The 27,284-nt window shown below is 39.7% G+C and overlaps 1 protein-coding gene across 2 annotated transcripts in view; it reads left to right on the forward strand.

Moving 5' to 3' along the window:
- The first annotated feature begins 635 nt into the window (after window positions 1–635).
- pdgfd (platelet derived growth factor d) overlaps window positions 636–27,284 on the forward strand; it is a 60,876-nt gene continuing 34,227 nt past the window's right edge. For both annotated transcript variants that reach the window (XM_028570058.1, XM_028570057.1), the window contains exon 1: window positions 636–1,225. In XM_028570058.1, coding sequence (XP_028425859.1) covers window positions 1,108–1,225 — 118 coding nt within the window. In that variant the 5' untranslated portion in view covers window positions 636–1,107. The remainder of the gene's footprint in view (window positions 1,226–27,284) is intronic.

Genomic DNA, 27,284 nt, shown 5'->3' on the forward strand with positions numbered 1-27,284 from the left:
ATCCTCAACAAGTCCAATCACGTCATCTGTGTTGTGTTAGACGAGTTCTGGGAGCTTATTTTGAACAGTGAGTGATCTGAAGAAGAGAAAATCACAGAGTGAGGGACCAGACAGACGGATGGTGTCTTTAATACTATTCCGTGGCAATAGTCTTTCAAACTATTAAAGCATGTTATTCCATGAAAAGAAAATGGCATAGGCTATGTTCACTCAATATAATTCTAAAATGCCTTTATGTACTTTAATGCGCCATTAAGGGCTAATAAATTGTATTTTTAATAGCCTCCCTTCTGTCTTTGGAATCCAAGTGAAGTCATGTCAGCTGTTTCCTTAGCTCTGTGTAATGTAGGGAAGAGCTAACTCCAGAGACTTCCCTTCTCTTGAGTTGAACTCTGCTGTGGTGACCCTCCCTGCTCTCCTCTGAGGGTTTCCTTTAAAATGTAGTTTCCTCAGGTATAGATAGATAGATAGATAGATAGATAGATAGATAGATAGATAGATAGATTTTTCCACACTAAAGGATCTCATCTTGCTCAGTTACACACACACACACACACACACACACACACACACACACACACACACACACACACACACACACACACCGTGAGCGCGCATCACTCAGTTGGCAAAGTTTGACGCGCCGACTTTCATAGAACAGACGCGTCTAATAGAAACCAGTAAAACTATGCGGGGTATTTCTCAGTGACTGAACAGAATTTATTTACTCCGCGGTGATAAGAAGTTCGGCGCCTGTAAGCTCATGTCTGACCGTGAACGGAGCTATATTACCCTCCACCTGCACTTAATTGTTTCGGAGTTTTGCTCTCGGAGTCTGTGGGCGAGTAACTTTCAGGCGAGCACAAATACTTGGATTTCGGGGCACTTTGGCACAAGACGGGACATCGTGAGCGTCAGGCAGTCAAATAGTGGCTCTCATTTTGCGGCTAGAGAAAAGAGATTAAGAAAGCGTGAAGTTGTTGAATGGAAAGTTAGTTTTTACTTTCTTGGTCGCGGGGTATTTTAGCCTAAATCACATTTTATTTCAGCCACTAGAAGGTGAAGAGGACATTAGTTATTTAAAGCTTGTACGAGTTTGTTATCAACATGAGTGGAGGATTAGTTTTCCAGATGTGGACGGTTTTATTGTTGGGGACAATAACCGGGGTCGGGAGGGCTCAGGTCTCCAACGTCAAAGTGCTGAGGGGCAACATCAGGAAAGACGGTGAGTCTTTATTCTTTGTTGTCTGACTTTTGCTTGTGTGTTAATTGTGTCTTTACTGCTGAAAGTCTCTCTGCAACACTCATTAGTGATATAGTGGCTGTCTTAGACGTAGAATATTTTTTGGAAGTCATTTTATATACTAATAATACTACATAATGTAATACAGATGTAAAACAATAAAAACTAATCCAGCCTTTGTGGTATATGAAGAGACTATGATGTTGCTAAAGACCTTCAACTCAGGATGTGTTGCAAACCTGCCTCCTCAGTTTGCTGACTGTAGAGCTACATCTGCAGGGTAAAAGTAAAAAAGTAACAAAGATTTCTAATTCAGCAGGCCAGTACATTTAATGCAATAGTGGATATTCTCTTAATTTCTGTTTTATATTATTTCATACAACTCTTTCCATATGTTTTTATTTTTATTCATAAAACAATTACCTATCCAGCCCTGCACACTGCTCTACCTTTCACTTTATATTTGCTAGTTCCTGCCTGTCTTCCTCTCATCACCACCATGACTGGAGTCACCCTATGTCACAGCATCACCTCCACTGTAGTCACTTGACTAATAACAAGTAATAATAATAAACTTTAATGATTATAATATTAAACTTTAATACTTTGCATACTGTGTACAAAGACAATAACAAAATAAAAGACAAATACGAATAAATTCAATCATAGGCATATATTACAAAGTTTTAAGTTTAGGAGTTTAGAAAGGCATAGTTAAGATAAATGCCTTAACTATTCCCTCTTAAACCCGCTTTGACCTAATGCACACAAGTTATTGCCCAACATGGCCGAAAGTGCACCTGTCGTGTCTCTGCTGCTGGGTTATTAACCTTGGCCTTTCCACTAAGGAATAGGTCGGTTAATTTTGCGCATTTTACCGCATCTTGCTCCAACTACACTACTTTTTAACCTCAACTTCTCAGCGCTGCCAATTCTTTTTCATCTTCACCACCATTTTTGGTTTTCTCTGTGATCATAACTTCAAGGAAGCAAATTACCCGGCCTAGGGTCATGCTGAGTTAATCCGATTAAACAAAACACAGAGCAGTCCAAGTCAGGAGGGGTCATTTTGACGCTCGCATCCCCACTTTAAATTGACAGTATTAAATTGGCCCAGTCTGATTGCCGGGCAAGAGCTTCATTTTGCGCTGTCTGCAGATGTGATAGTGCATTCCATTTACCTCCAAACTTGGAAGCCGGAGCTGGGAATGACATCGTACCCGAATGCGTTCCATTTACATTGCGTCATATTTTTGATTGTGAGGTTAGCTCTAGCCAGGTTAGCCATTGTTTGCAATACCAGTTGACAACAACGCATTATGCTGTTTTTTGTTCATACAAACAGCTTAAAGGAACACGCCGACTTATTGTGAATTTAGCTTATTCACCGTAACCCCCAGAGTTAGACAAGTCCATACATACCCTTCTCATCTCTGTGCGTGCTGTAATGCTGTCTGACGGCTCCAGCTGCATCAGCCCATCACAGAACATGCAGGTGAATGGTTCCAGTAATCCTACTGCTCCGAATAAGTGACAAAATAATGCCAACATGTTCCTATTTACATGTTGTGATTTATAGAGTGACAGCGTGTACAAAAAAACAACGTAACATGAGACACAGCCGTCTTCTAACCGTAAACAAACCAGGAACTATATTCTTAGGTGGAAGAATATAGTACTTGGGCGGAGTGATATGCTCGCAGCAAGCCTGTCTGAGAATATAGTTCCCAGTTTGTTTACTGTTAGAAGATGGCTGTGTCTCATGTTACCTTGTTTTTTTGTACACGCTGTGACTATACAAATTACAACATGTAAATAGGAACATGTTGGCGTTATTTTGTTACTTTTGTCACAATTCGGAGCAGTAGGCTAGTTGGAACCAGTTACCTGCAGGATCTATGCTAGGCTAAGCTAATGCTGGAACCGTCAGGCAGCGTTACAGCACGCACGGAGATGAGAAGGGTATGTATCGACTTGTCTTACTCTGGGGGTTACGGTGAATAAGCTAAATTCCCAATAAGTCGGCGTGTTCCTTTAACAACATGTCCACAGATAGAAGTTGGACAGGACTGTGTGTATGACTGATTTAGTGAGACACAAAGTGCAGTGTGCTACAAATGCTAATAACTGTATGTTACTACAGCTTTCACTTCAGCTTTTTACTTCTGTTGATGCACGGGATATCCATAATGGATTGTGAGATTGGGGTACTCTAAGGTTATCCGAGTTCCGAGGTCAGGGGGGGCCGACTTTGACCTCGGAAAATCCGACTTCCAAGTACTAATGGAAAGCACTATAAGAGCCAGGCCAGCCCATGTCACTGCTGAGGGCAGTACTGTTACCTGTTATAATACGTCTGAATGTAACTGACTAAAATTTAAATATGATCGCCGGCCGGTTCGGCCCAAGAAGGACTGCCCGTTCAGGAAATCTCCCGAACCTCCCGATGGCCAGTCCGCCCCTGGTCTCTTGCCAATCTAACTTCCTGCAGGTGTGCTATGTATACTTTTCACTTGGCCCTGAGGCTAAAGTCACAGTGTTACAGTACCTTTGATTATACACACACACACACACACACACACACACAGCTGCAGGGTTGCTTTTGGCAGGGAGCATGAAAATACCACTGTATTAGGTTCTAACCTGGATGACTGCCCGAGGCTCACCTCTTACTCCTCTGTTAAAAACAAAAGAATAACATGGAGGGGTTAGGTTATGACTTCAAGTCTGACTGTCTACACATTAAGTAGCTCTCCATCAAATACCTCTGAAACTTTCTGAAGTTCAGATTTGTTTTTTGTTACAGCATTTAACTGTTCAGGTTGAATCATTGAAACAAGCCTGCCATAAATGCAATGAACATAGAGTCTAAACACACTTTGATAAGTCAATATCCACAGACTGATTGTCAGAAAACGGTTGCCGATACTTTTCCAGTCACAAGTGAGTACAGTATTAAATGACATCATAGAAGCCGCTACACAGAGTGCTAGCTGTGCTGCAGCAGTATCGTGATACAGAGCAGACAGACAGGAGAAAAAAGCAACAAGTGATGAGAAAGAAATGGCTTGTTACAAAATAAAAGTTGATACTGTTAGGAGACGACAGCTGCACTAACTCTATTTGGTCAAGGTTCAAAATACCAGCAGGATAAAAAGTCTCTGTTCTCTTACTGAAAAAGTATAAAGCAGGAAAGATCAGAAGAAGGCAGTAATACAACTCCAACATGCTTTTATGATACTTAAGAAATGGGTGTTTTTATTACTTTTATTGCATCCCATTCTCATTTCTCCTTTATATGTTACTATGACTAGAGGAGTGCAGTAAAATATGCACAACATTCTTATTCATTCATATTCACTCTTGTTTTGTTTAAACATTTCCCTTTAGCAAACATTTAACAATTTAACTTTTTTTCTTGTTCCTTTTCTACATATCAGATGATGACATGATTAAAATGATTAGGGTTGGGTACCGAAACTCGGTGCCAATAGGGAACCAGTGCCGACGCAAACGGTAGTAACGAGATCGAATAAGAACGAAAGTTTCGGTGCCTTATTTCGGTGCTCAACTTTACACTACACCTGACAGCATGTAACGTTAGCCTACCTTTAGCTAGCAACTGGATTAATCACGGTTAAAATGCTGACAGCTAACGTTAAACAGTGTAAAGTGTGACTGTATTTCACTGTGGAGGACTTCTACAGCAGGATGTAACAGTCTGCGCAGCAGCTGCCGTTGTTGCAATTCATAGATATACAGTATGTTTATATGGTCGGAATTAAACAACACAGACGGTGCGTTCACTCGCAGCTGCCGTTGTCGGAATTAAACAACACAGACGGTGCGTTCACTCGCAGCTGCCGTTGTCGGAATTAAACAACACAGACGGTGCGTTCATTTGCAGCTGCCGTTGTCGAAATTAAACAACACAGATGTTGCGTTCACTTGCAGCTGCCATTGTTGGAATTAAACAACACAGATTCACTTAAAACAGGTAGCCTCGTGGTGCATTCACAGTAATTGTAAAATACCCTTTTCCCATCTGGGGTTCAACAGCAATTTACTGGTGAATAAGTTATTGTTATAGTTATTACATTATTATTAAATCTTTAATTTTGACCATGGCCTTAGCAATAAACAAGTCACTGACTGTTGTTTACTACCCTTATTTTTTTTCTTCTTCTTTTTTTTTTAACTTTATTGAAAAGTACCGGTTCAGGCACCGTTTAGGCACCGGCACCGTTTTAAAAGTATCGATTTAGCACCGGAATCGAAAAAAAAGAAACGATACCCAACCCTAAAAATGATACACTTTGCCTTATCCTCTCCTTTAAAAAAATCACCACGTCTTTGTTTTAGGGCAGGAGTGCTTCTCAGTATGTTTCAAACCCGCACTCTGCCTTTACAGTAACACATACTATAAGCTCTCTCCCTGCTTCACATATGCCTAAACTGTCTGCACTTGCCATTTGTCAAACTAGGCTAAAATTAGGGAACTCCCTGTGATAATGCTGTCAGGAAATGATTGGTTTAATGCACTCAGTAGAGGAAAAGATGGCTATTAACATTTTAGAGAAGAGTTGTTCTAGAAGCAGCCAGTAAAACAATGTGTTTAATCATTCTATCACAGGAGTTTGAGAGATCAAATGGCATAAAATTTTTTTGAACACTGTCACACTATGAAGATCTGTTCTGACAAAGTTGTCAAGCCACCTTTAAGTTCTGTATATTAAATTATATTGACTTTATAAAAGTGAATTATTTGATCGCTAGATGATCTTTTGTTGCACAATGACTATGGGTCGCTGTGATAGCTGCTATTAAAGCACTCTGGTTGTTAGATCTAACAACCAGAGTGCATCTATTCCATCTTTTAACAGCTCTTTAATCCCCAGTCCTGTGTGTGTGTGTGTGTGTGTGTGTGTGTGTGTGTGTGTGTGTGTGTGTGTGTGTGTGTGTGTGTGTGTGTGTGTGTGTGTGTGTGTTTTACTGTAGTTCCCTTATTTGATTGACAGATGCTGATTAGCTTTCTGTCCATGAGCAAGACTGAACCTCAAGCTGATAGGAGCTTCGCAGCTTTCACTCATCCATTTACCAATGTGAATGTGACCGTGTGTGTACCTTTGTGTATTTGAATGTGTGTGTACACGGGTGTATGCGTGTGACAGAATGTCTTAGCTCACTTTGAGGAATTCCCCCCAAGGTTTTTTCTCCTATGTTTGTCCAGCCTTTTTTTGGTCGTTCTTGTCTTTTACTGAAGTGCGTCTGTGGGCACATTGTAGACGCTGGTGGGGGGTGACACAGGGAGACAGAGTGTACAGCGTGTAGAAAAGGAAACACACAAATACACGCGTAAACACACAGAACGAAGTAAAAACTACTTGGCCTTTCTGCCCCAAACAACTTATCATGTCTGCTGAAGAGATCCAGATGACCCACATAGGATAAAATCTATTACACATACTTTGTGTGTGCGTGTGTGCGTGCGTGCCTGTGTGTGTAAGCAGCACAAGTGGGCAGGGAATACATGTGTCTGCAGGCACTAACAGAAACAAACATACAGTAGTCAGATACTGGCACTGTCACTCAGACACAACTGAATCAACAACGCACACTATCACATGCTTAACTTTGTTCATGTGGCTCACAAATATGGTATTACTTTTGTATTAAAGTGTTTATTGCTCTTAGTTTTTCTTAATTTTTTATTTTAAAAGTTAATCTTTCTTAACGATGCTCTGACACATTGTGGTAGTAGAAAATGTTTGTCACTGGCTGGAAACTTGTGAATGCCCTCTGCTGGAGTTTTAATGGAGCGGTACGTGATTGGAGTCAGATCAACGTGAATCTTTGACACATATTCAGAGACATTTTGTCCTCAGATGTTCAGAATCCAGTAGAAATTCACATATTATGAAAGACACCAGACACCAACAGTATGCTTATATGATTCATGTCATTGTTATTTTTGACATTATGTAATACTTAGAACTTTCAGGATCTTTTATTGGATGGATTTATTAATTCATTTCTTATAGCCAAGTTGGGATGCTTGTATCATAGTCTATATTGTAATTTTTTGTTAGGTCAAAATCACAAGGAGAAAATGCTGTCATCAGCTAATAGCTAAAATATTCTATTAAGGCTCCTTTTTACCCATTTGTATTAACATTTTGTCTTTTTATATTTTATTCCTTGGCACACCTGAGCAACTAAGAAATGCCCACTGGTGTGTTGAGGCACAGCGGTTCAAAATACACACACTGAGGTCCAGAGAAAGTGTTGCACAACTTTATGAGTACAAGGGAATGTGTGAGATACTGTTATCTTTTTTAAACTTGTTGACTTTAAGATTAACTAAAGGTATGCACCAATATTACTTGCATACACTCACATGCAGACATGCATGCACCACTCACAGTTTAACTTAAAAGTATAAAAAAATTGAGATGTTGCATGTAGAGAACAACCATGCTTGTAGTCAGTGGTGTGGTTAACCTTTTGAAGAAAAAGACCCTGCAAACAATACAATGTCTGTATCATGCAGTCATGGGGCCAAACAGAGAATATAACTTCAATTCAGGAACAGAACCAAATTATATATTTTATAAAGGCTCCTGGTATCTTTCTGATTCCTCCTCTTCTTTCCTCCAATAGTTCTTCTCTTATCTGTTGCCTTCCTCTCTCAGTGTTGTCTTATCAGTCTGTGCCTCGCTACGTATCACTCCATCTCTCCAGATCCTCCTCTTCCAATCTCCCCCCTTCTCATTTATCTCTTTATCTTCCCATCTGTTTCAGCTCTTTTTAATCAAAAGCTATTTCACCCTGTTGGCTCTATGAGCAAATATAATGCTGCACACATAGTGTCACAGACATGCATGTGAAGACACTCGCACAACACAAAGGTCCCTGCACAAGGATAACACTTATAGTCAACACATTCACACTATACAAATTGGGGCACAGACACAGAGAACTAAAGGAACAAGTTAAATATGTACAGTAATACACATATATGCACATGCAGACAAATAACATGAGTGGATGTGCTCAAAAATCCATGTCTACTATCATACTGAGCTGAGCTAGGCGTTGGTGATATCAGTGATGTCATGGTCCTTGACTGTGTCTGAGAACTTGAGGTGGCCTTGCCTTGGATAACACACACACACACACAGACACACACACACACACACACACACAAAGAATATACAGTCATTTACTGTGTAATGTAAATTTCTCATATAGGCGCATATAAAAACATGCTTGAGCATAACGTGCAGCAAAAGAGACAAATGCCAGTTTACATGCTGCAGTAGTGGTTTTAAGGCGAATTTAAAAAATGTATTTGACAAAATAATCTCACTCTAAGGTCGATTTAGTAACCATTTGGAGCTTTCAATCGCATCACACAATCTCTCTAAATGTAATCTAAGCTAATTTATAAAATTTAAAAAAATCTTACGTCTAAAACTGTATTCTTAGTCTGTGCTTTGAGGTGCAGGAATACATAGATTTGCTTGGGGCATGATTGAAGGGCCATCAACCAGGTCACTCCGTCCTGCAACATCTTGATAGATTCAAGATAGAATGCAAATGGGTTCCAAATGTTTTTGCACAGGGGTGACACCAGGGAGGTTTTGGGACTCATGAGTCACTCTCAGGACACCCAACATGGAAGAAATTGCATGAGCTAAAGTTACCCCACCCTTAAACATTTGGCAGACAGTCTTTTCCTCCCCTTCACAGAGGAAATAGGGTGGTGACCACTTGGACAGAGAAGCACAGAATGAGATGATGCCTTGGAAATTGAGTGGAGCTAGGTGTAGGCTCATATATGTGGTTGTGCTCCGATTTTAGGAGGCGAGGGCAGCAGGAGAGAAGTGAAAGTTTAGGTGGGAGCTTAGAAGAGTTAGAGGGCACAGAGGAGGAGGAGGAGAGGGAAACGGTGTGTTAAGAGAGATATGCCTAGTTGAAAGACCTGTCCCTCCACTTTTCTGCCCTGTCAGCTTTAAAAGAGAGATAGTAAGAACAACTGCAAGCCAAATGGACAGAATATAAAAAAGGGAAATGGAAGAAAGCAGGAATGATAGAGTGGAGTGGGGGGGATAATCTGAGCAGATAATCTGATCTCTCTCTATCTGATCAAAATGTAAGGATACAATAAAATAAAAAGGCATGACCATAGCGCTATCAATATGCAGTACTTTCGCCACTGATGAAGGCTACAGACAAATCCGGCTTCCCAGATTGGGAGGGTCACACTCAGTGAAGTGGAAACATAATTAAGCTTCTTCACCTCATGCCCTAAATGTGATTGTTTAAAGGAACAATGAATTCCTCAAGATTATCCAAATTCACAGAATGTCCTTTTACAGAAAAACCTTGAATTCTTTCACATTGATGATGTGAGTTCAGGTAACAGCCATAATCACGTGTTGTCTTCTATTAAGATTAAGCCAATTATAATGAGGAGTTGTGGATAGAGGTGAAGAAGACCTGGCATGTGGACTGTGAAAAAGGATAATGCTCCTAAAAGTTTTGTACTGCAACTGCAAGTGAAGAAATTTAAAACCAAAACTACCCCAACATGAACACAACATCTTAACAATGAGGTATAGTTTGAATTTTGGGGGAGCCAGGGGGCTTAGCTCCCTTTAAAGAGACAGCAGCCGCCCTGAACACAAACAAAAGATTGAGCTCGGAAGGATGTCTCGAAAGATCGATTATCAAATCAAATCTTTAAAGCTTTAGTGCGTAACTTTTTGATATTAATAAACGTCCATTACATTCAAGCCATTGACAAATGAGTTGATACAATTGCGATCACGTAAGGCTTGTATCATGTGGACGCTCTGACAGTTTTGTTGTCATTACTTAGAATTCCTCATGGGTGCGACAGAAACTACGCACTATAGCTATAAGCATTTCTGATGCTGCAATGGATGGTATAGCATTTAAATGAGAATTCCGGCCTGCTAGCGCGGCTGAGGGAACTACCACACAGATTGACAATGCCAAGCCTCCTACTCACCAACACCAGATCGATCACACACAAAATAGATGAGCTACAGATCCACATGGAAATGTTGCGTGATGATTATCACAGAATAAGCCTGGCTGAACACACTTATCACGGATGGCAGCGAGCAGCTAGCAGCTAGCAGCTAGCAGGGCAAGCTAGCTACCAGCAGGATAGAGACAGGGAAGGTTAATTTAAACAATGTCTGAGTTGAAAACGCATCTTGTCACGTAAGGGCCTTGTTCATGTTGCACAGACATTTTAATTGCATTGTGTGTCTGTTAAGAGGCACAAAGGCACTCTAAAACTTGCCCCGACAACTGCCATTTTAGCCAAGAGGAAGCTCATAGATGTAGCTGCAGCTACTCCGTGTTGACCGCACCGATTCGTTTTTCTTTCTATAGACTGTACTTGCATATTTATAGCGATCAAGATTAACGTAAAAATTCTGGGGTAAGAAAGGATATGGAGTATCTGCAAAGATTGAAGTTAGAATACGATCAACTGCTGCTAGAAAAAGCTAATAATGTTAGGTATAATGTAAATAAATTAAGATACATATCATCAAATAAGACAGGTAAGCAGTTATCCTCTTTGGTAAAGAAGATGTCCAAAAGAGAGAATATCATACTAAAAGATCAACTTAATAACTCTGTGGTTAGAGACAACAAACTTATTAACCAAGAATTTGCTTCCTTATATGAAAAATTATATTCTACTGAAATTGAAGGTCAAAACAGATGAAGAAAAGAATTTTTTTAAATCAGTTGACATCCAAAAATTATCAGAGCAACAGAAAACTACATTGGCCAAAGAGATTTCCTTGATGGAAATCAAAAAGGCAATTGAAAGCTTCCCAAAAGGCAAAGCTCCAGGTATGGATGGGCTATGTCACGGATGACCAGGAGACAGACTGGAGTAGTGAAGCAGATCTTTATTAACAATGATCCAACAAAGAGCAGGAAGCAACAGGCAGGAATCTGGTAGCTGAGCAGGCAGGTTTAGAGCAGCAGCAGACAACAGGATACGAAGTACTGGTAAGGCAAACTTGGATAGACTAGGCTTAACGTGAGTGAGTCAGAGCGTCGTATAGAAACGAGACTAGACAAAGTGCGTGTGTGTCTGTGCTGCTTATGTAGGTGGTTGTTGATTAGCTGCAGGTGGTGAACTGAGGATGTGGCTTGATGAGGTGCAGGTGTGTGTAATTAGTACTGAGGGGACTGGGAGCGTCTGATCGGCGTGAGTGACGAGGAGTATGAATCAGTGGGAGGAGTGAGTGCTGGAGAATGAGAAGGAGGAGTGAATGCAGGTGACGGTGGGACCCTGACAGGCTACAAATGAAATCCTGCCACACTCAATGTATAAGACTATTATTAATGTAATCCCTAAACAAGGTAAAGAATGCAATAAACCTTCGGATTTCAGACCAATAAATCTAATAAATTGTGATAATAAAATACAAAAGTTATAAATAACAGAATTACTGAAATACTTCCACTAATCATTCATTTTAACCAAACAGGATTTATTAAAGAAAGACAGTTAAAAAACAATGTTAGAACCTGTATATAAAACTAGATGTGACACTGATGGCAGTGGATGCTGAAAAAGCATTTGACCGTTTAGAGTGGAGTTACCTGTATGAGGTTTTAGCTGCATATAATTTCCCAAATGAAATAATAAAAATTATCAAAACTGTATACACGTCCCCTGTAGCATATGTCTATTCAAATGGTATTCTATCAGAAGCAATTCAGATAACTAGGGGCACAAGGCAGGGATGTCCATTGTCCCCATCACTCTTTGCATTGGCTGTAGAGCCGATAGCTCAGAAAATTTGCCAATCAGACATGATAGATGGTATTAATGTTGGAAGAGAATGTTATAAACTTAGTTTGTATGCGGATGATATGATGTTGTATTTGACTAACAGGGAAAAATCTATTCCATATTTAATGAAAATTATTGAGCAGTACTCAAAAATATCTGGATACAAAATGAATATAGAAAAGACTGAACTTCTATCAACTACAGGACTTTTGCCTAAAGATCACAACTTATTAGAATATAACTTTAAATGGCAAAAGGAAATGATTAAATATTTAAGGTGCTATATTAGTTTAGATAAAGCAAAACTATATAAATATATTTTCACCATTACTTAAGGAGCTTAAATCTAGTCTAGATAAATGGACAGACCTGCCTATTAATTTAATTGGTAGAATTAATTTGCTTAAAATGATATGGCTTCCTAAATTCCTGTTCATCTTCCAGACAATACCAGTGATCCCCCCTAAGGATTTTTTTTTTAAACAATTAATAAATTATTCAGTTCTTTCATCTGGTCAAATAAGGCTCATATATTGAGTAGAAAAGTACTTCAGAATAAGAGAAAAGATGGAGGACTAAATTTCCCAAATCTTGAGCTATACTATTATGTTGCTCAGTCTTTTTATATCAACAAAATCATTAATAGATCACAGGGAGATATGTGGATAAATATAGAGGACCATCAGATTGGGAAAAAAAAAACCTGTTTCTAGCCTTATTTACGAAGCGGAAAATTAAAAATGTTAGTTTTGTCACAAATAGCACATTAAGAACATGGGATAGAATAAAACATATTCTAGGTATAGAAATGAATGTTCCAAAGAATACACGCTTGTGGAATAACCCATCCATCACCCTACAGAAGGAGGAGCTGAAGTGGAGATCATGGAATGATAAAGGAATAACGACTATTGGAGATATTATTTCTCATATCAATATAAAGCCATTTGAACAATTGGTAATAGAATTAAATGTAACTAATAATCTTTTAGATATCTTCAGTTAAAGAGTTGGATCGCAGATAACTTTGATCTAAACTATAATAGGACTACAGAACCCTCAGCTACTCAGAGGTTATTTCTAAATTCAGGCGAAAACAAGAAATGAATAGGGAAAGTGTACAAACACCTTATAGAAGCACCGGCAGATAATTATTCTCTCCAAAAAATATATGAGGATTGGAACTAAGAACTTCAAATAAATAACTATATATATATATATAATCTGGAAAGATTGCCTAAATATAACCAACACCATTACCACCAATGAGAATATAAGCTCGTGACAAGGATATACTACACTAAATCAGAAATAAATACATTTGATGCCTCTATCTCCCCTGTTTGTGTAAAATGTGGCACACATAAGGAGACAATAATACATGCTTTCTGGGAATGTGAGAAGGTCTGTAAGGGTTGGTTAGAGATCCAAAAATGGATGACCAAGACCTTTAAAATTAAAATTGATTTCACAGTTTTGAGCAGTATCTTCCAAAAATACTGACGAGCTAAAATACCCCATTGGATGGATGGTTCTTTTCTCCTCCTTGATATATAAAAAAACAATTTTACAGTATTGGAAGGATACAGAGGCCCCATCGTTACAACAATGGAAAGGACTAATGAAATACTATTTTAGTATAGAAAAATCAATGTTCGAAGACCGAAACAAAAGGCAACAATTCAACAAGGTGTGGCAGGACATATATGAAGCGTTGTAAATTTATTGGCTAACAAATAAGAACAAGGTATGGTGACTGAGAGCTGGAAACCAAGTGGATGTGTATGTGTGTGGGGGTGGGTGGGTGGGTGGATGTGGGTGGATTTGTGTAAAAATGGGTGTGTTTGGGTTTGTGTGTCAAAAATGTGGAGTAGAAAAACACTGATACCGTTAGGAAATGTATCCTGTTTGGAATGTGAATTTACACAGTATGTTGATATATGTATTGCTTCTTGATGGAAATAATGAAAATAATTATAAAAAAAAAGATTAACGTAAAAATTGGCTGGAATTCTTCTTTAAGAAATCATTGAAATCAAACTCCAATATTCACTTATCTGTAGTTTTAAATGTGTGCAGCTCCGCAGTGGTCAGTGGACATGTGCCTTTTGTCTATGTTGAATGTGAGCTGCCTTTATCTGGTATTGTTTTTTTTGTTTTTGTTTTTAAGATTATTTTTTGGGGGGCATTTCAGCCTTTTTTTTAATGGATAGGACAGGTAGATATGAATGGGAAAAAACATGCAGGAAATTGTCACAGGTCAGACTCAAACCCTGCACCTTCTGCATCAAGACATACACCTCTCTATATGTGCACCTGCTCTACTAACTGAGCTAAATGGGCACCATAGCACACTATTTGGTATTGTTTAATACATATATGCACACGTTATGTGTGGATTTTATATCAGATAGATCAGTCATTCCCAGTGACCGGGCTGTGTACCGATACTGATCCATGCAACATATGTTACCAGTTCAAGATGTTATCAGGTAAGAACACCTCTGGTCCTCCACCCTAGTGGCATTTGGTGGCTAATGTTATCTGGTGTTAGCTAACTTAAAGCAATAAGTTTCACATTCACACTTATTTGCATTCTTGCTGAGAGGTAGATGAGAGGATCAATACCACTCTTCAAAATCTGCCTACCAGCACCTCAAAGCTTAATACTTATTACACTTAATATCTAATTTATTTTAGCCTTACAAAAACCAAAGTGAAAAATGACTGAGTTCTGGTTTTATGGTAGGCTTATTACATCATTATTTAATAACTGGTGATCTTTAGAGCTGCTAGCAGTTGTATTTTGTTAACTTTGTACAGACTCCATACCAGGTTAACTGTTCCGTCCTATTTAGTCTTTATGCTAAGATAAGCTAACAGCTGTAAGCTATAGCTTTATACGGACTGAGGTGAGAGTGGAGCTTCTCATCTAACCCTCTGGAAGAAAGCAAATAAGCACATTTCCCAAAATGTAAAACTATTTCTTGATATCGATGTGTAATGGAAATGAGTTGTTTGCTTACTTTTTGATTATTGAGTACTTACATTACAAAGCTTTGCTTTAACTGACAACTCAGTTATTTATACATACTTGTTTATGCAGAATTATTTACCTCCATTGATGTGTACTGTCTTCCTTTGGCTATACTAACTCAAATTACAAGCCAATAAAGCTCTTCTGACATTGAGCCCACAATAGAGGACAGGGAGGGAGACAGATGTTTAGTCATTGGATAGTATAGTTAGTCTTGTAGTGGAGTCACCTGACTGGCACAGTGGATGCACATAGGAATGGGAAAATGAGACAGAGAGAAAGAAGGAGGTGCATGATTAGACCAGAAGATGAAAGAGAAGAGAAGATGAAATAAAGAACATGAAGAGAATAAAGATGGCAAAGAGGGTAATGAGAGTTTTTGGGGAGGATAGAAAAGAGCTAGGCAGAGAGAGGGAAAGGGGAATTAATGAACAGGAGTGGAAGAAGTGGGAGAATAAACAAGTAGAAAGTTATAATCGAAGGGGAGATTAGAGGTTGAGCAGGGTAAAGGAAGAAGCGAAGGAGGGGAGGAGAGAGATGGTGTAGCCAATATGTGAGTTTCACAAAAACAGCTGACAAGTAGGTGAAAGAAAGAGCCAGGGAGAGAGAGAGGAGATGCATTCGATGAGACAAAGTGAGTCAGAGAGTGATGGATATGAAAAGAGACAGAGTAGAGGTGTGAAAAGAGTGACAGAGTGCATGGCACCACAAAGGAGAAACAGAAGTGGGAGGGAGTGTGCTGAATAAGCAGTGAAAGTGAAAAAAAAGGAATAGAAGGAGAGAAAAGTTTGGAAAAAGGGAGGAAGTTTGTGAACACTCAGGGAGGCACCCCCCCAAAAGTGAGAAAAACACTGATGAATAAGAATGAAGGATAATAAGGGAAGGAAAAGAGAGTGCAGTTTTAGGAGGATGTACAGTAGATTAGCTGGATACTGAGCTTCTCCCTCAGTGTTCGCTGAGTCCTTGACAAACAAATCTAATGTGACTCAACAGTAAATGCATGAAAAAACTTCTGATCCCTTTGTGTGAGTGTGTTAGAAATATAATGCCAGACAGAGAGAAGGATGGTGGTTGTGGTGTGTGTGTGTTTGGGGATGGATGGTGGTGTAGAAAACTGTGTGTATTTGTTTTGTAAAGAGTTGGACAACCACGAGCTGCCAGAACAGCTTTTAGTAGTAGTTTTAGTCAGGGTTTCCAACTCAATCTTTCCCATACTAGGTGTTAGATTCTTAGACACTTTATGTGGAAGTTTAATCACCTTAGATATGATTGTTATTTCAGTGTCTGCTACTTGGGTGGAGTGATTTGCTCGCAGCACCTGAGAAGCCCCGTGGTGAGGAGCAGAGAGTAACAATGGTGCTTTTCAGGTGTAGCGCTAATCACTCCGACCAAGTAGCAGTGCTTCGCCTTCTGAGTTCCAAGTATGTATACAGTTAGAAGATGGCTGTGTCTCATGTGAACTTGTTATTTGTATACGCTGTGACTATACAAATCACAACATGTAAATAGGAACATGTTGGCGTTATTTTGTCACTTATTGGGAGCAGTAGGCTAGATGGAGCCGGTTACCTCCAGAATCTGTGCTAAGCTAGGCTAGAGGTGGGTGCGTCAGACAGAGTTACGACATGCACGGAGATGAGAAGGGTATGTATGGACTTATCTAACTTGGGGATATGGTGAATAAGCTAAAGTCCCAATAAGTCAGTGTTCTGAACTAGAATAAGACAGCAGATTGCAGTTTCTGTATTTATTACCAAAGCCTTTATCAGTAATACAATTAAAATGGGGAAAATATGAAAAATTGCATTATAGATTGATTTAAGGTGTGTGCCCTTAAATTTCCTGGCCCTAACATTTTCAGTTAGGGGCTACAGTGCTCCTGGTAAGAAACATTAGTCTGGAGCCCTGGCCTGGTATATTTGTTTGTTTGTGTTCTGCCAACTAAAGTTGGTATCTATTCAGCATGCACGTACTCAACCCTATGAGAGCTGCTGCGTAAAATTGCTCACGTCCACAGACAAATCATTGATGTCATTTATTAAGTATACAGACATTTTCTGGTTCCAGTTTCTCAAATGTCAGCAGTTATTGCTGTTATGTGTTTTATGACATTGTAAATTGAATATATGTTTTAGTTCTTGTTTTTTTGTCACTCAAATAAGCTATTTGACAACATCCCTTTGGGCTCTGAGAACTTGAGAAAGGCGTTTCTCACTTTTTTCTGACATTAATTGAAAAAATAGTTGACAGATAAACAAATGATGGACATAATCATGAAGCTTGGGAGGTAGTTGAGGCAGACAACATGAGTGCACTGTTACAGTAACACCTAACACACCCAATTTACGGCAACATAAATCCAATGCATCCACCCCCAGTGTAGGCTGGATTACTGCTGCTGCACTGATCACCTGAAAACTCTGCTGTAACTGCTATGTTCACTTGGCACCACTGCTGTTTCTATGGCATTTTATAAGTCCTACGTCCAACTACACATCCACCTGTTGTGCTCTAAGTAGGTTGTTACCCTGGGAGGGAAATTATTGCTATACCTCCTCAATCTTTGCAGTGCTGAATTGGGTGGGTCCATGATGGGTGTCACAAGGTTGGAGCTTTAAAGCTGAATATTGTATTCTATATTGTAGAGTTTAGGATATTTTCTCCAGAAAGAACGGCACCAAGGAATCAAATGTTTTCAGTACCTGCTGAAACATTTAAAGTACAAGATACAGATTCTTAAGGAAAAATGGTGTGATGTCATTGGGTTTCTGCCACCAGGGCTAAGTGAGGGTGAAAACATGACAGATGTCAGATGTGACACTTCAGAAAAATGAGAACAGGAGCTGCTCTTACCCCAGGAGATCCACCCCTGCTGAAGGAAATAGATAAAACACTCTCTGTGTGTGTGTGTGTGTGTGTGTGTGTGTGTGTGTGTGTGTGTGTGTGTGTGAGAGAGAGAGAGAGAGAGAGTGAAATCCTCTAGTGCACTGTGAGAGCTATGTCTTTGTTACTCTGACAATGGTGCTCTGACACAAATGAAAAAAGATTCTTTTTTTTCCTTCTCCGTCAAACACTTTTATCTTCCCCTCTCCAACTGTCAGCGTTTCTTCCCATATTTCCCTCACTCTCTCTGATTCTCCATTTGTGTATCTCAGCATTTCTCCCGCTGTCCCTCTCTCACTCTCCTTCTGTCTTTTCTTGTCTTCATTAGCTTCCCCTCTCCTGTTTTCATGTCATAATTTTTACTCTCTGAATTTGGTATCTAAGCAGCAGAGAGTGAGGAAGTGCAGATATAGAAGTAAAGAATACAAATATAGAGGAGAGAGGAAGAAATGGGGATAAGGGACATGGATAGGAGCACAGAAGAAAAGGGAGAAGGCATTGTTAGAGGGATATCAGAGGAAAAAAATGCGAGAGGCTGAACGAAAAGCTAACAGGCAGAAAAAGAAGCAAAAGAGAGAAATAATATAAAAAGGAGAAGGGGGAATAAATGGCAAGAGGATGGTGTTATGTGGTACTGCGGAGCCTGCAGCAAGATAAGTGATCCCAGTGGTAGATAGAAGGTCAGATACACACTGACAGTCAGACCACTGCTTAACCCTCCACTCTGACACACACACACACACACACACACACACGCACAGCTGATGTGACGCAGACAGACAGAGCAGGATGGCTGTCAAAACATCAGCATCTGGTCAACATCACACACAACGCTCAGAGCAAACACATAAACATACATCTAGGAAACCGCGTCCAAGGAGCCCTAAGGGGGATCAAGGCTGATGTTTGATAAACTTGTGCTGCCCCAGCTGGGGCTTAGCTAAAACACACACACACACATACGCTAGCAACAGCCAACTTCACCAATTTGTTTTATAAGGTTAGGCTATGCTTTGAAACATAAAGTCATGGAGATATAAAGGAAACAGAATTTGTCTGCAGTTATTACATTACATATTTATTATATTGTGACCAGGGATGTAGTGGAGGCTAAACGCACGTAAACGCCGTTTACACACCTCCCAAAATTCGGAAATAGCATTTATCCACCTCTAAATAGTGTTTATCCACCTCTAAATTGAGTTTATCCACCTCTAAATTGCCTATAGTTCCTAAGCCATTTTAAATTAAGCTTAAATATTATCATTATGTCGTTTTAGTTTCATATTGTTCATTATTAGTTTCATAGGTTGTTAAACCTAAGATGAAGTGTTTCATATTGCGCTGCATTACTGTCTGTGTTGACAAATCTCTTGCGGTGTTTGGTGATTTAAGCCCCCAACGTCTACTTCCAGGCAGCTATGCCTGGAAGTCACTAGGATTAGGCAATGTTAGGTGCCTTGAAGTCATGAAGTCAATGGTCGCAGCACTGCCTTCAAGTCAACGTTGGGGGCTTATACCACCATCAAGCATCTCCAGCGTATCCAGCAGGAAGCAGCAGACTGCATCCAGATTCGTCAGTCACTAGCTAAGTCTATGGTCACTAGCCCAAACTAGCCTACATGTCTCATGTAATGATGAATGAATTGTAAATATGGACATCCGGCAATTGTTTAAGCACCGTCAAGACAGCAGCCCTCCTCCTGTTGCCAGCAAACGGCCTCGGCTACAAGCCCAAAGTGGGTGAGCTCGGAAAACAGTACTAAACTTCATGTTTTTGAGGTACATTTGGTTCACGTAGATTCATGCCACTGACTCAACAAGTCACCTCTACTTTTTCCCATTAGCCCATGTTACAAGTAACAGGTTTTGCAAAAGCGTCTGTTAATGTCGGCAGCCATTACGCTTGTGGAAAGTACAGTGCAACTTAAATTGTCTTTCTTCTGTTAATTATAGAAACTGAGTTATATTTAAATTAAAATTTGTGGCACCAGATTCATCCTTCTGTCGTCAATCTGCACCTGCTACATTAGCAATTGTTAAAAACTGTAATCAACAACTATTTTGATAATCAATTAGTCTGTTTGAGTCATTTTTAAGACAAAAGTAAAAAATTCTCTGATGTCAGCTTGTTAAATGTGAATATGTTCTAGTGTCTTCTCTCTGTGACTGAATATCTTTGAGTTGTGGACAAAACAAGACATTTTAGGGACGTCATCCTGGACTTTTGGGAAACACTGATCAATATTTTCCACATTTTTCTGACATATAGACCAAACAACTAATCGATTAATTGAGAAAATAACAGATTTATCAACTATGAAAATAATCCCAAATCCCTAAACCCATAATCATTACGTATTATGCATTGGAAGCCCTGGATACTGTATGAGCCTCCCTCTATATCTCTCTCAAATATTTTTGTTCTCTCTGTTTTGTCATTTAGTAAACTTTATAGATTTCAACCATATTATTCCTTCTTGAGTCTCTTTAACAAGAACTTAGATTAATGTATGAATTGAATAGTGATTGTGTGACCTATGAGGGAACAACCAGTGATACCCTTGGTAGTACCGTCAAATGATAGCCTCTAGCGATGTCATCAGGATACACATACGGTAGGCAGTGGCCCACCTTACCGGGTGACCACGTCGTGGTCCACCTGATCACAGAAGTTATAGTTTACCCACCTCTTTTTTTACCACTACACCTCTGATTGTGACTGTATATATTGTAGATGGCCTTCAATGTGGGTTTTATTCTGTGAACATATTTCGTGAATATCAATTAGTGTATGTGTGTGTATGTAGGGCTAATTGATTGTCCTCGTCAGCCCTGCTGTTCAGACTGCAGTAGCTGTCAGCAGGAGCCAACTGCTACTCTAACAAGCCTTACAAACACACACACACACTTTCATAGTCTCTCACACACACACACACACACACACACACACACACACACACACACATACACATTATCCCTTTACATAGAAACAGATGCACAGAATCACTTAAATGCACGCAAAAAGGCACCTCAATAAAACTACAAAATGCATGTGGCATGATTGCATCTAAGATAGTATTCTTGACATTTAGCAGTTTGAATGACAGATGTTAGAAATATCTGAAAAATCCCCTGGCATTTCTTGGTATTTCACAAGTATAACAAAGACCCAGGCCCTAATCCAACCTTGAGCCAGAGTTATACACAACAAAGATTTGCCATCTGCATGATGAACAGGCACAGTGATCAAACAAAATAGTACGTCTGATGATTTGCATTCTTAATATTACAGATACAGCATTGAACAAAGAGATAACATGGAAGATAATGCACACGCCAAGCAGCACTCTGCATCAAGCCACATATACTGTACAGACACACACACAGGGAGGATATTGCTGATGTAGTGTGGGTAAATACACTACATCACAGTGTAGGAGGTTACACAGGGACAAGCCCCTCTCATCCCTCATCCTCTGCTTCTCTCTATCCTGCCCCTCCCTCAAACCCTCCTCACAATCTGTCGGTACAACTTGAGTCGGCTTCTCACACCCTCTTGCTTTTTCCTCTCTTCTCTCCCTCCTTCTTGCAGTCATGGATTTGTGTCTTATCTATCACTTCTTTTACCCCTTCTTCTCTTTTTCTCTGTGTCTTCCTGTTCTTTTCCCTGTCTGTCTTTTTCTTGTTCCCCTTTTTTCTCAATTTGTTTTCCATCCTCCTCATTTAGCGAGATGGAGCTTTCTGTCAAACGTTGTCCTTTGACGCCTCCTTCACCCTTCCGTTTGTGCAACACTGTAGCTGTTAATGTGTATGACTCATGAGCATGTGTGCATGTAGTCATGTGTAAGACTGAGTTATAAATTAATGTGTGTCGATATAGCTCGGTGACTGAGTGAAAGTTTCCATATGTGGCTGTGCTGTTATTCTGGTTAAACGAATTGCATTATGCATATGTCAGCATCTCTAACCAGCATATATGTTACAGTAACAGCTGAATAAAAACATGTAACACAAGGTTATCCACATGAAATACTCAAGCAAATATTGGTGTGCCATAATACAATGTTATAAAGGAAAATGTTTCAAATACTGTATAAAACATGCTTCAATCTGCATTGATAATGCATTCCATCCCCATCTCTTGCCTCGAGAGCTCAGTGCCATTTTTGCACAGATATGCTTCTCAATACCTTTAAGTGCCTCAGGCTCTCTCTCCCTATCCTCTATTTCTTCTTTCTGTGTATCTCTATATGTGCATGTGTTAGTACTCCTCAGTTTAAGCATCTTCATATGTGCGTCCATGAATATGTATATTTTGGCATCCAATCACCCATGCATCTGCTTGTGTGTGCGCCACCTACGTATTTGGGGTTATGGCTGCTCAAGCCGTTCAGCCACAGTGTCTCCACCGACCTGTCCTCAGTGCTGACTCAGCGAGTGTTGGTCCCCTCTGCATTATTCAGCGAGCTTAGCCAAGGTGTTAAACAGAAGCACATCACAGCAGAGGACGGGAGCATGCTAAGTGGACTGGCACAAGACAAGGAGAATGTAGAGAAGATGTTAGCTTAGTGGGATACAGACCAAATTCCTGATAGCTCTGGAAATAAGGAATAGTAATCCTCTTTCAATACCATGGATTGTGCCACTCTGCACTTATTTATGAATTGCAATATTCAATGGAAAATAATCTCAAAAAGAAATAGCACAACGAGGTGTCAACGTAAAGCAAAGCACTTTCAAGCAGAGTTCACTTCGTGGCGAAAACAAAATAATTCACAATTTCGTTTCTCTGAGATGTGTTTTAACCACAATCTTTTTCCTAAACTTAACTAGTCGTTTTGGTGCCTAAACTTAACTGCCATCGCTGCATGACGCTCAATTTCTTTGGCTAAATTTTACTACCATGGCCCCTGAAAGGACTGTAATCTGGTGGTGCTTGTGGCCGGCTCACAGTCACCTATTGGCGGCTAAACAACTGCTGCTGGTAGCTGGTGTCCTAGAACTCTGTAGCTAAATACAACCAGCAACTGCCGCTCAGATTTTATTGTTCAGTTGCACTATAGACTGTTCACATTACAGCGCTTTACTTAGTTTAAAATACTTTTATTTTATTTTTTATTTTAGGTATATAATATATGGTCTATTGGTGAATTTTCATGGTGAAATTCATCAATTTGAGGGGGGCAGAGGCAGGGATATGTAGACCAGAAAGGGCACACATCACAACAAATATGCACATACAGTAACTTCACAGATGCCCACAAAGCAATTACCTTGGACTATTTATGAGTGCAACTCAGACATGCACTGTGGTGCAGCCTTATTGTTTGATGTGTTGAGGTATCCTGGGGCTTTGTGGACTTTCCTTGTTCTTTTGACAGTACAGTAGCTGTGGCAGTGTTCCTCCCTCTCTCTTTCCACTGCCTATTCTCCCTCTATCTTTATCTGCTCTGTTTTTACATTTATTTTATCTCCGCCTTTCCCTTTCCCTCCCTTCTTTTCTCTTCAATGTCCTTCTCTACCTCACTCAATCACTCCCTGTTTTTCTCTCATCTGCCCTTGTCCAGGCTTTGTCTTATTGTTGATTTATAACCTTTCTTTACCTTCATTTTGTCCTCTGCATTTTTGTCTCTATCTGTCTTTCTGTTCTCCCTCTACTTGTTCACACTGAATTGTGTGTAGTTGGTCTAAGAGATTGAGTAAAGTATAATTAGTAAACAGTGTTTTGGTCAGGTTTGTGGTTGTTTGTCTAACCTCTTCTGTCCGTGTCACAGGACATTCCTTTGTGCTGGCTTCAAAGGAACACACACACAAATGCACCCGCACAAAGTCTTCAAAATCCTTAAACAGGGGTACATGCTCACCCAAATACCCACAAAACACACACACACAGACACACACACAAACACTTTCTCATGCACATGGTCACATGCTGAGGCTCCCACACTGAAACTGAGGAGTGAAGGAAAGAGATCCAAAAAGCAGAGAAAGAGAGAGAGAGGGAGACATGGGTGGCTGCCTAATATGTACTGTAGGTTTGCTGCAAGAAAGAGGGGTGGGGGGGTTGAAGGTGTTTGTGGAGGATTTCAGTCACAAGTGTGAGTCATCAATATCTATACAGTCTTGTCACCGAAGTCAACCAAAAGCTCAGAAAGTTATAATGTTTTATATGATAATGTTGCCTGGCAACCAAGATATTTTCAAGCCAAACCTTAATATTTTACACAGTTAGACAAGTTAGGTAATTGGAAGTGGATTAAAAAAAGTTATAAATGAACGCATTTGAAAGTCGAACTAAAATTGGAATTCTCCTCTCTTTTTAAGTAAGGAAATCTAAATTATGATGATACTGCAGCTATTGTACATGTTTTTTTTTTTACATACAGTATTAGTGGAAAACAAGCTTCTTAGATTCAGGCTTCTGGGTAGGCGTTTCCCATAACAGCGGTTGACTAAAATGTTAAACGCTCACATTGTTGGAGATGTGCCTTCAACTTCTGCCAACTGAAGCACGCCACGGCTCTGCATAACGTATGAATGTCGTTAAAATTTTTCAGCCACTGTTTGTTATGTACCATTAGCAACTCATTGAACACACACATTAAACACCTATTTGTTGTTTGTTAGTTAAGTTTGTGTTTTACTTTGAAAGTGGATGCTATGTAGTCTAGCTTGCTATTGTAGGCATTGCTTACCACAAGACATAACGTTTTAGATAATGTTTGCATTATACAAAAGAGGGGGGCTGGCTACCTTTATCTATCTTTCATGGGTCTATTTGTGGTGACGGCACTTACAAATAAAGACAAATAAAACTCACAATAATGGGTAGTTATGTTACCTCAACACTCCGTGTGTTACCTGGTGATTACCTGGCGAATCAGAAACCTACAGAGTCACATTGGGAGTGCTCAAATCACAGATAGGCAGGGCTTAATTTGAGCTGGAACACGCCGGAACATGTTCCGGCACCTCCGACGTTGGATCCGGAACCTTTTTTATTAGATCCGGTACCTCCTGTGTCACCAGGAAAAATGAATCGCCTAAATGAATTGCCTAAATGAAAAAAATAAACTACCATTTGTGTAGTGTTCAATGTTGTTATCTGTCTTGTTAATCTTTATTCCCCGTTGAAGTTCCACAAAAATCTTGTGTTTGCATTTTCGATGCGTTTTGAGGTGAATTTTCAGTGTAAGACTGAGGGGGGAAAGGGACGGAGACAAGCAAAAAACGTTTCTGCCGATCAAGAATGTGGAGACCACGGTGGTTAATTTAAGTTTAAGTTTTTTTTTTGGGACCCCCCCGTAGGCTAACTACCTGTGTGTCCATTAGAATTAAAGTGATATCATCAACAACTTCTAGTGCCTGCCCGCACAGATATTGCACACATCAAATTACAAGTACAGATAGTCAGTTGGAACCAAAAATTCCCACTCGCTGTGGAGGATGCGATTACTGGAGACAAATCAATCTAACTTACATTGGTTAGTACAACTTTTATTGGTTAGTACAATTTTTAGTCCACAAAATTCTAAAAGATATAATCTACTATATAATCCCTTCTAATTGCCTATAAGTCTTTCAATGGTCGGGGCCCTAAATATATTGCAGATATGTTTATTGAGTATGAGCTGGGTAGGTCTCTCAGATCAACAGGTACTGGTCAGTTGGCGGTGCCCAGAGTTCTTTCCAAGAGTGGTGAAATGGCCTTTAGCCATTATGTTGCCCTGGAATCAGCTTCCACTGGATCTGAGGCAAGCACCAACTGTTACCACTTTTAAATCCAAGTTAAAGACTGTTCTCTTCTCCAGAGCTTTTAATTAGTCTCCTCTGATGGTACTTTTAATTATTTTATTATTTTTGTTTAAAATGTTGTCGTACATTTAAATAATGTGTTGTCTTTACATGTATCTCAGTATACGTATATTTGTTGTTGTTGCTTTTTGCCTGTAAAGCACTTTGAATGACTTCTGTGTATGAGAAGGTGCTCTATAAATACATTTGCCTTTGCCTTTACTGATTTTGTTTTCTAGCAAAAATTACCTTTCAGTTCGACTTAAAAAAAAAACGTTTTCTGTTGCTTGGAACACAAACACATACACTATTTTAAAAAAGGACTTAAATGGAATGTTTTTATCTGTATATTTTTGTTCGGTTTTATGCTTTTTAAACACATTTCCAAAATAATTTAGATGGCAATCCATTTTCATGTTATTCTATGACACTTTTCTGACCACAACTCTGTGGTCATCAAGCTACTGTAATACAGCAGCTCGTTTGTGTCCAACTGAAGGCACATGATGACTGTGGTGCGTTCTTTTCCACATAGGCCTGCGGTTCTCTATAATTCATGGATATGTACACTCCAGCTGCCTCTGCACATATGTAACACTCAGATGAATGCCTGTGTGGCCTGCCTAATGCACTGGACATGACCACACACCCTTTTTTTTTAAAACCATGTATTCTTCTTCTTGATTATCATTTCAGTAAGTTAGACTTGTAAGTAACTGAAAAGGTCCTTCTGGTCTATCCCATCTTCCTTTCTCTTCATGCCATCGCTCCACTTCAGAATTCTAATTCCCTACATTTTTACACTTACTGAAAAAAACATGCAGTCTCTTTGTATTAAAGAAAGTGATGTGAAGTGATGAAGTTAATTCACAAAAATGATAATCTTAAAGAAAAGAGGAAAAACTCAGACTGAGGAAGAAAAAGAGGAAGGGAGCTACAGTAGTGTTTTTGACCATTTTCAATTTATTAATATTAAACACCTCAGGGACCAAGTCAGACCATGGTCACAGGACCAGGGTTTGACTCGGTCCCTGAGGTGTGAAATCTTTAAAAATGTGAGAATGTAAATCAGGTATCCATTTGGTGTAAAAGAAAGAAAAATTAGAGCTTCAGCGTTTCTGTTGTGGTGAAGCAGAGGTAGAGAAGATGGTGCAGGATGGAGGGAACAGGGACGTGAAGAAGAGGGAGGAGGAGAAATGCAAGAGCCGATGCTGACCAAAGCTGACACCCCTCGGCATGCAGTGTTCACCTCCAGGGTGTGTGTGTGTTCGTCTTTTTCATGCCTCTATGCTCGACTGAGAAACAAGGGAGAATATTTAAAGCTGATTTGTCATGAGAGAGTGGGAAAAAACAGTGGAGCCAGCACAGGCTTTGATAAGCAGCATAGTAATGTGTGTACACACACACACACACACACACACACACACACACAGGCCTTGAGCTACATTTAGCCAGATGGAAATGGCTTT

This window comes from Perca flavescens, chromosome 3 (genome assembly GCF_004354835.1).
Source record: "Perca flavescens isolate YP-PL-M2 chromosome 3, PFLA_1.0, whole genome shotgun sequence".
Lineage (NCBI taxonomy): Eukaryota > Metazoa > Chordata > Actinopteri > Perciformes > Percidae > Perca > Perca flavescens.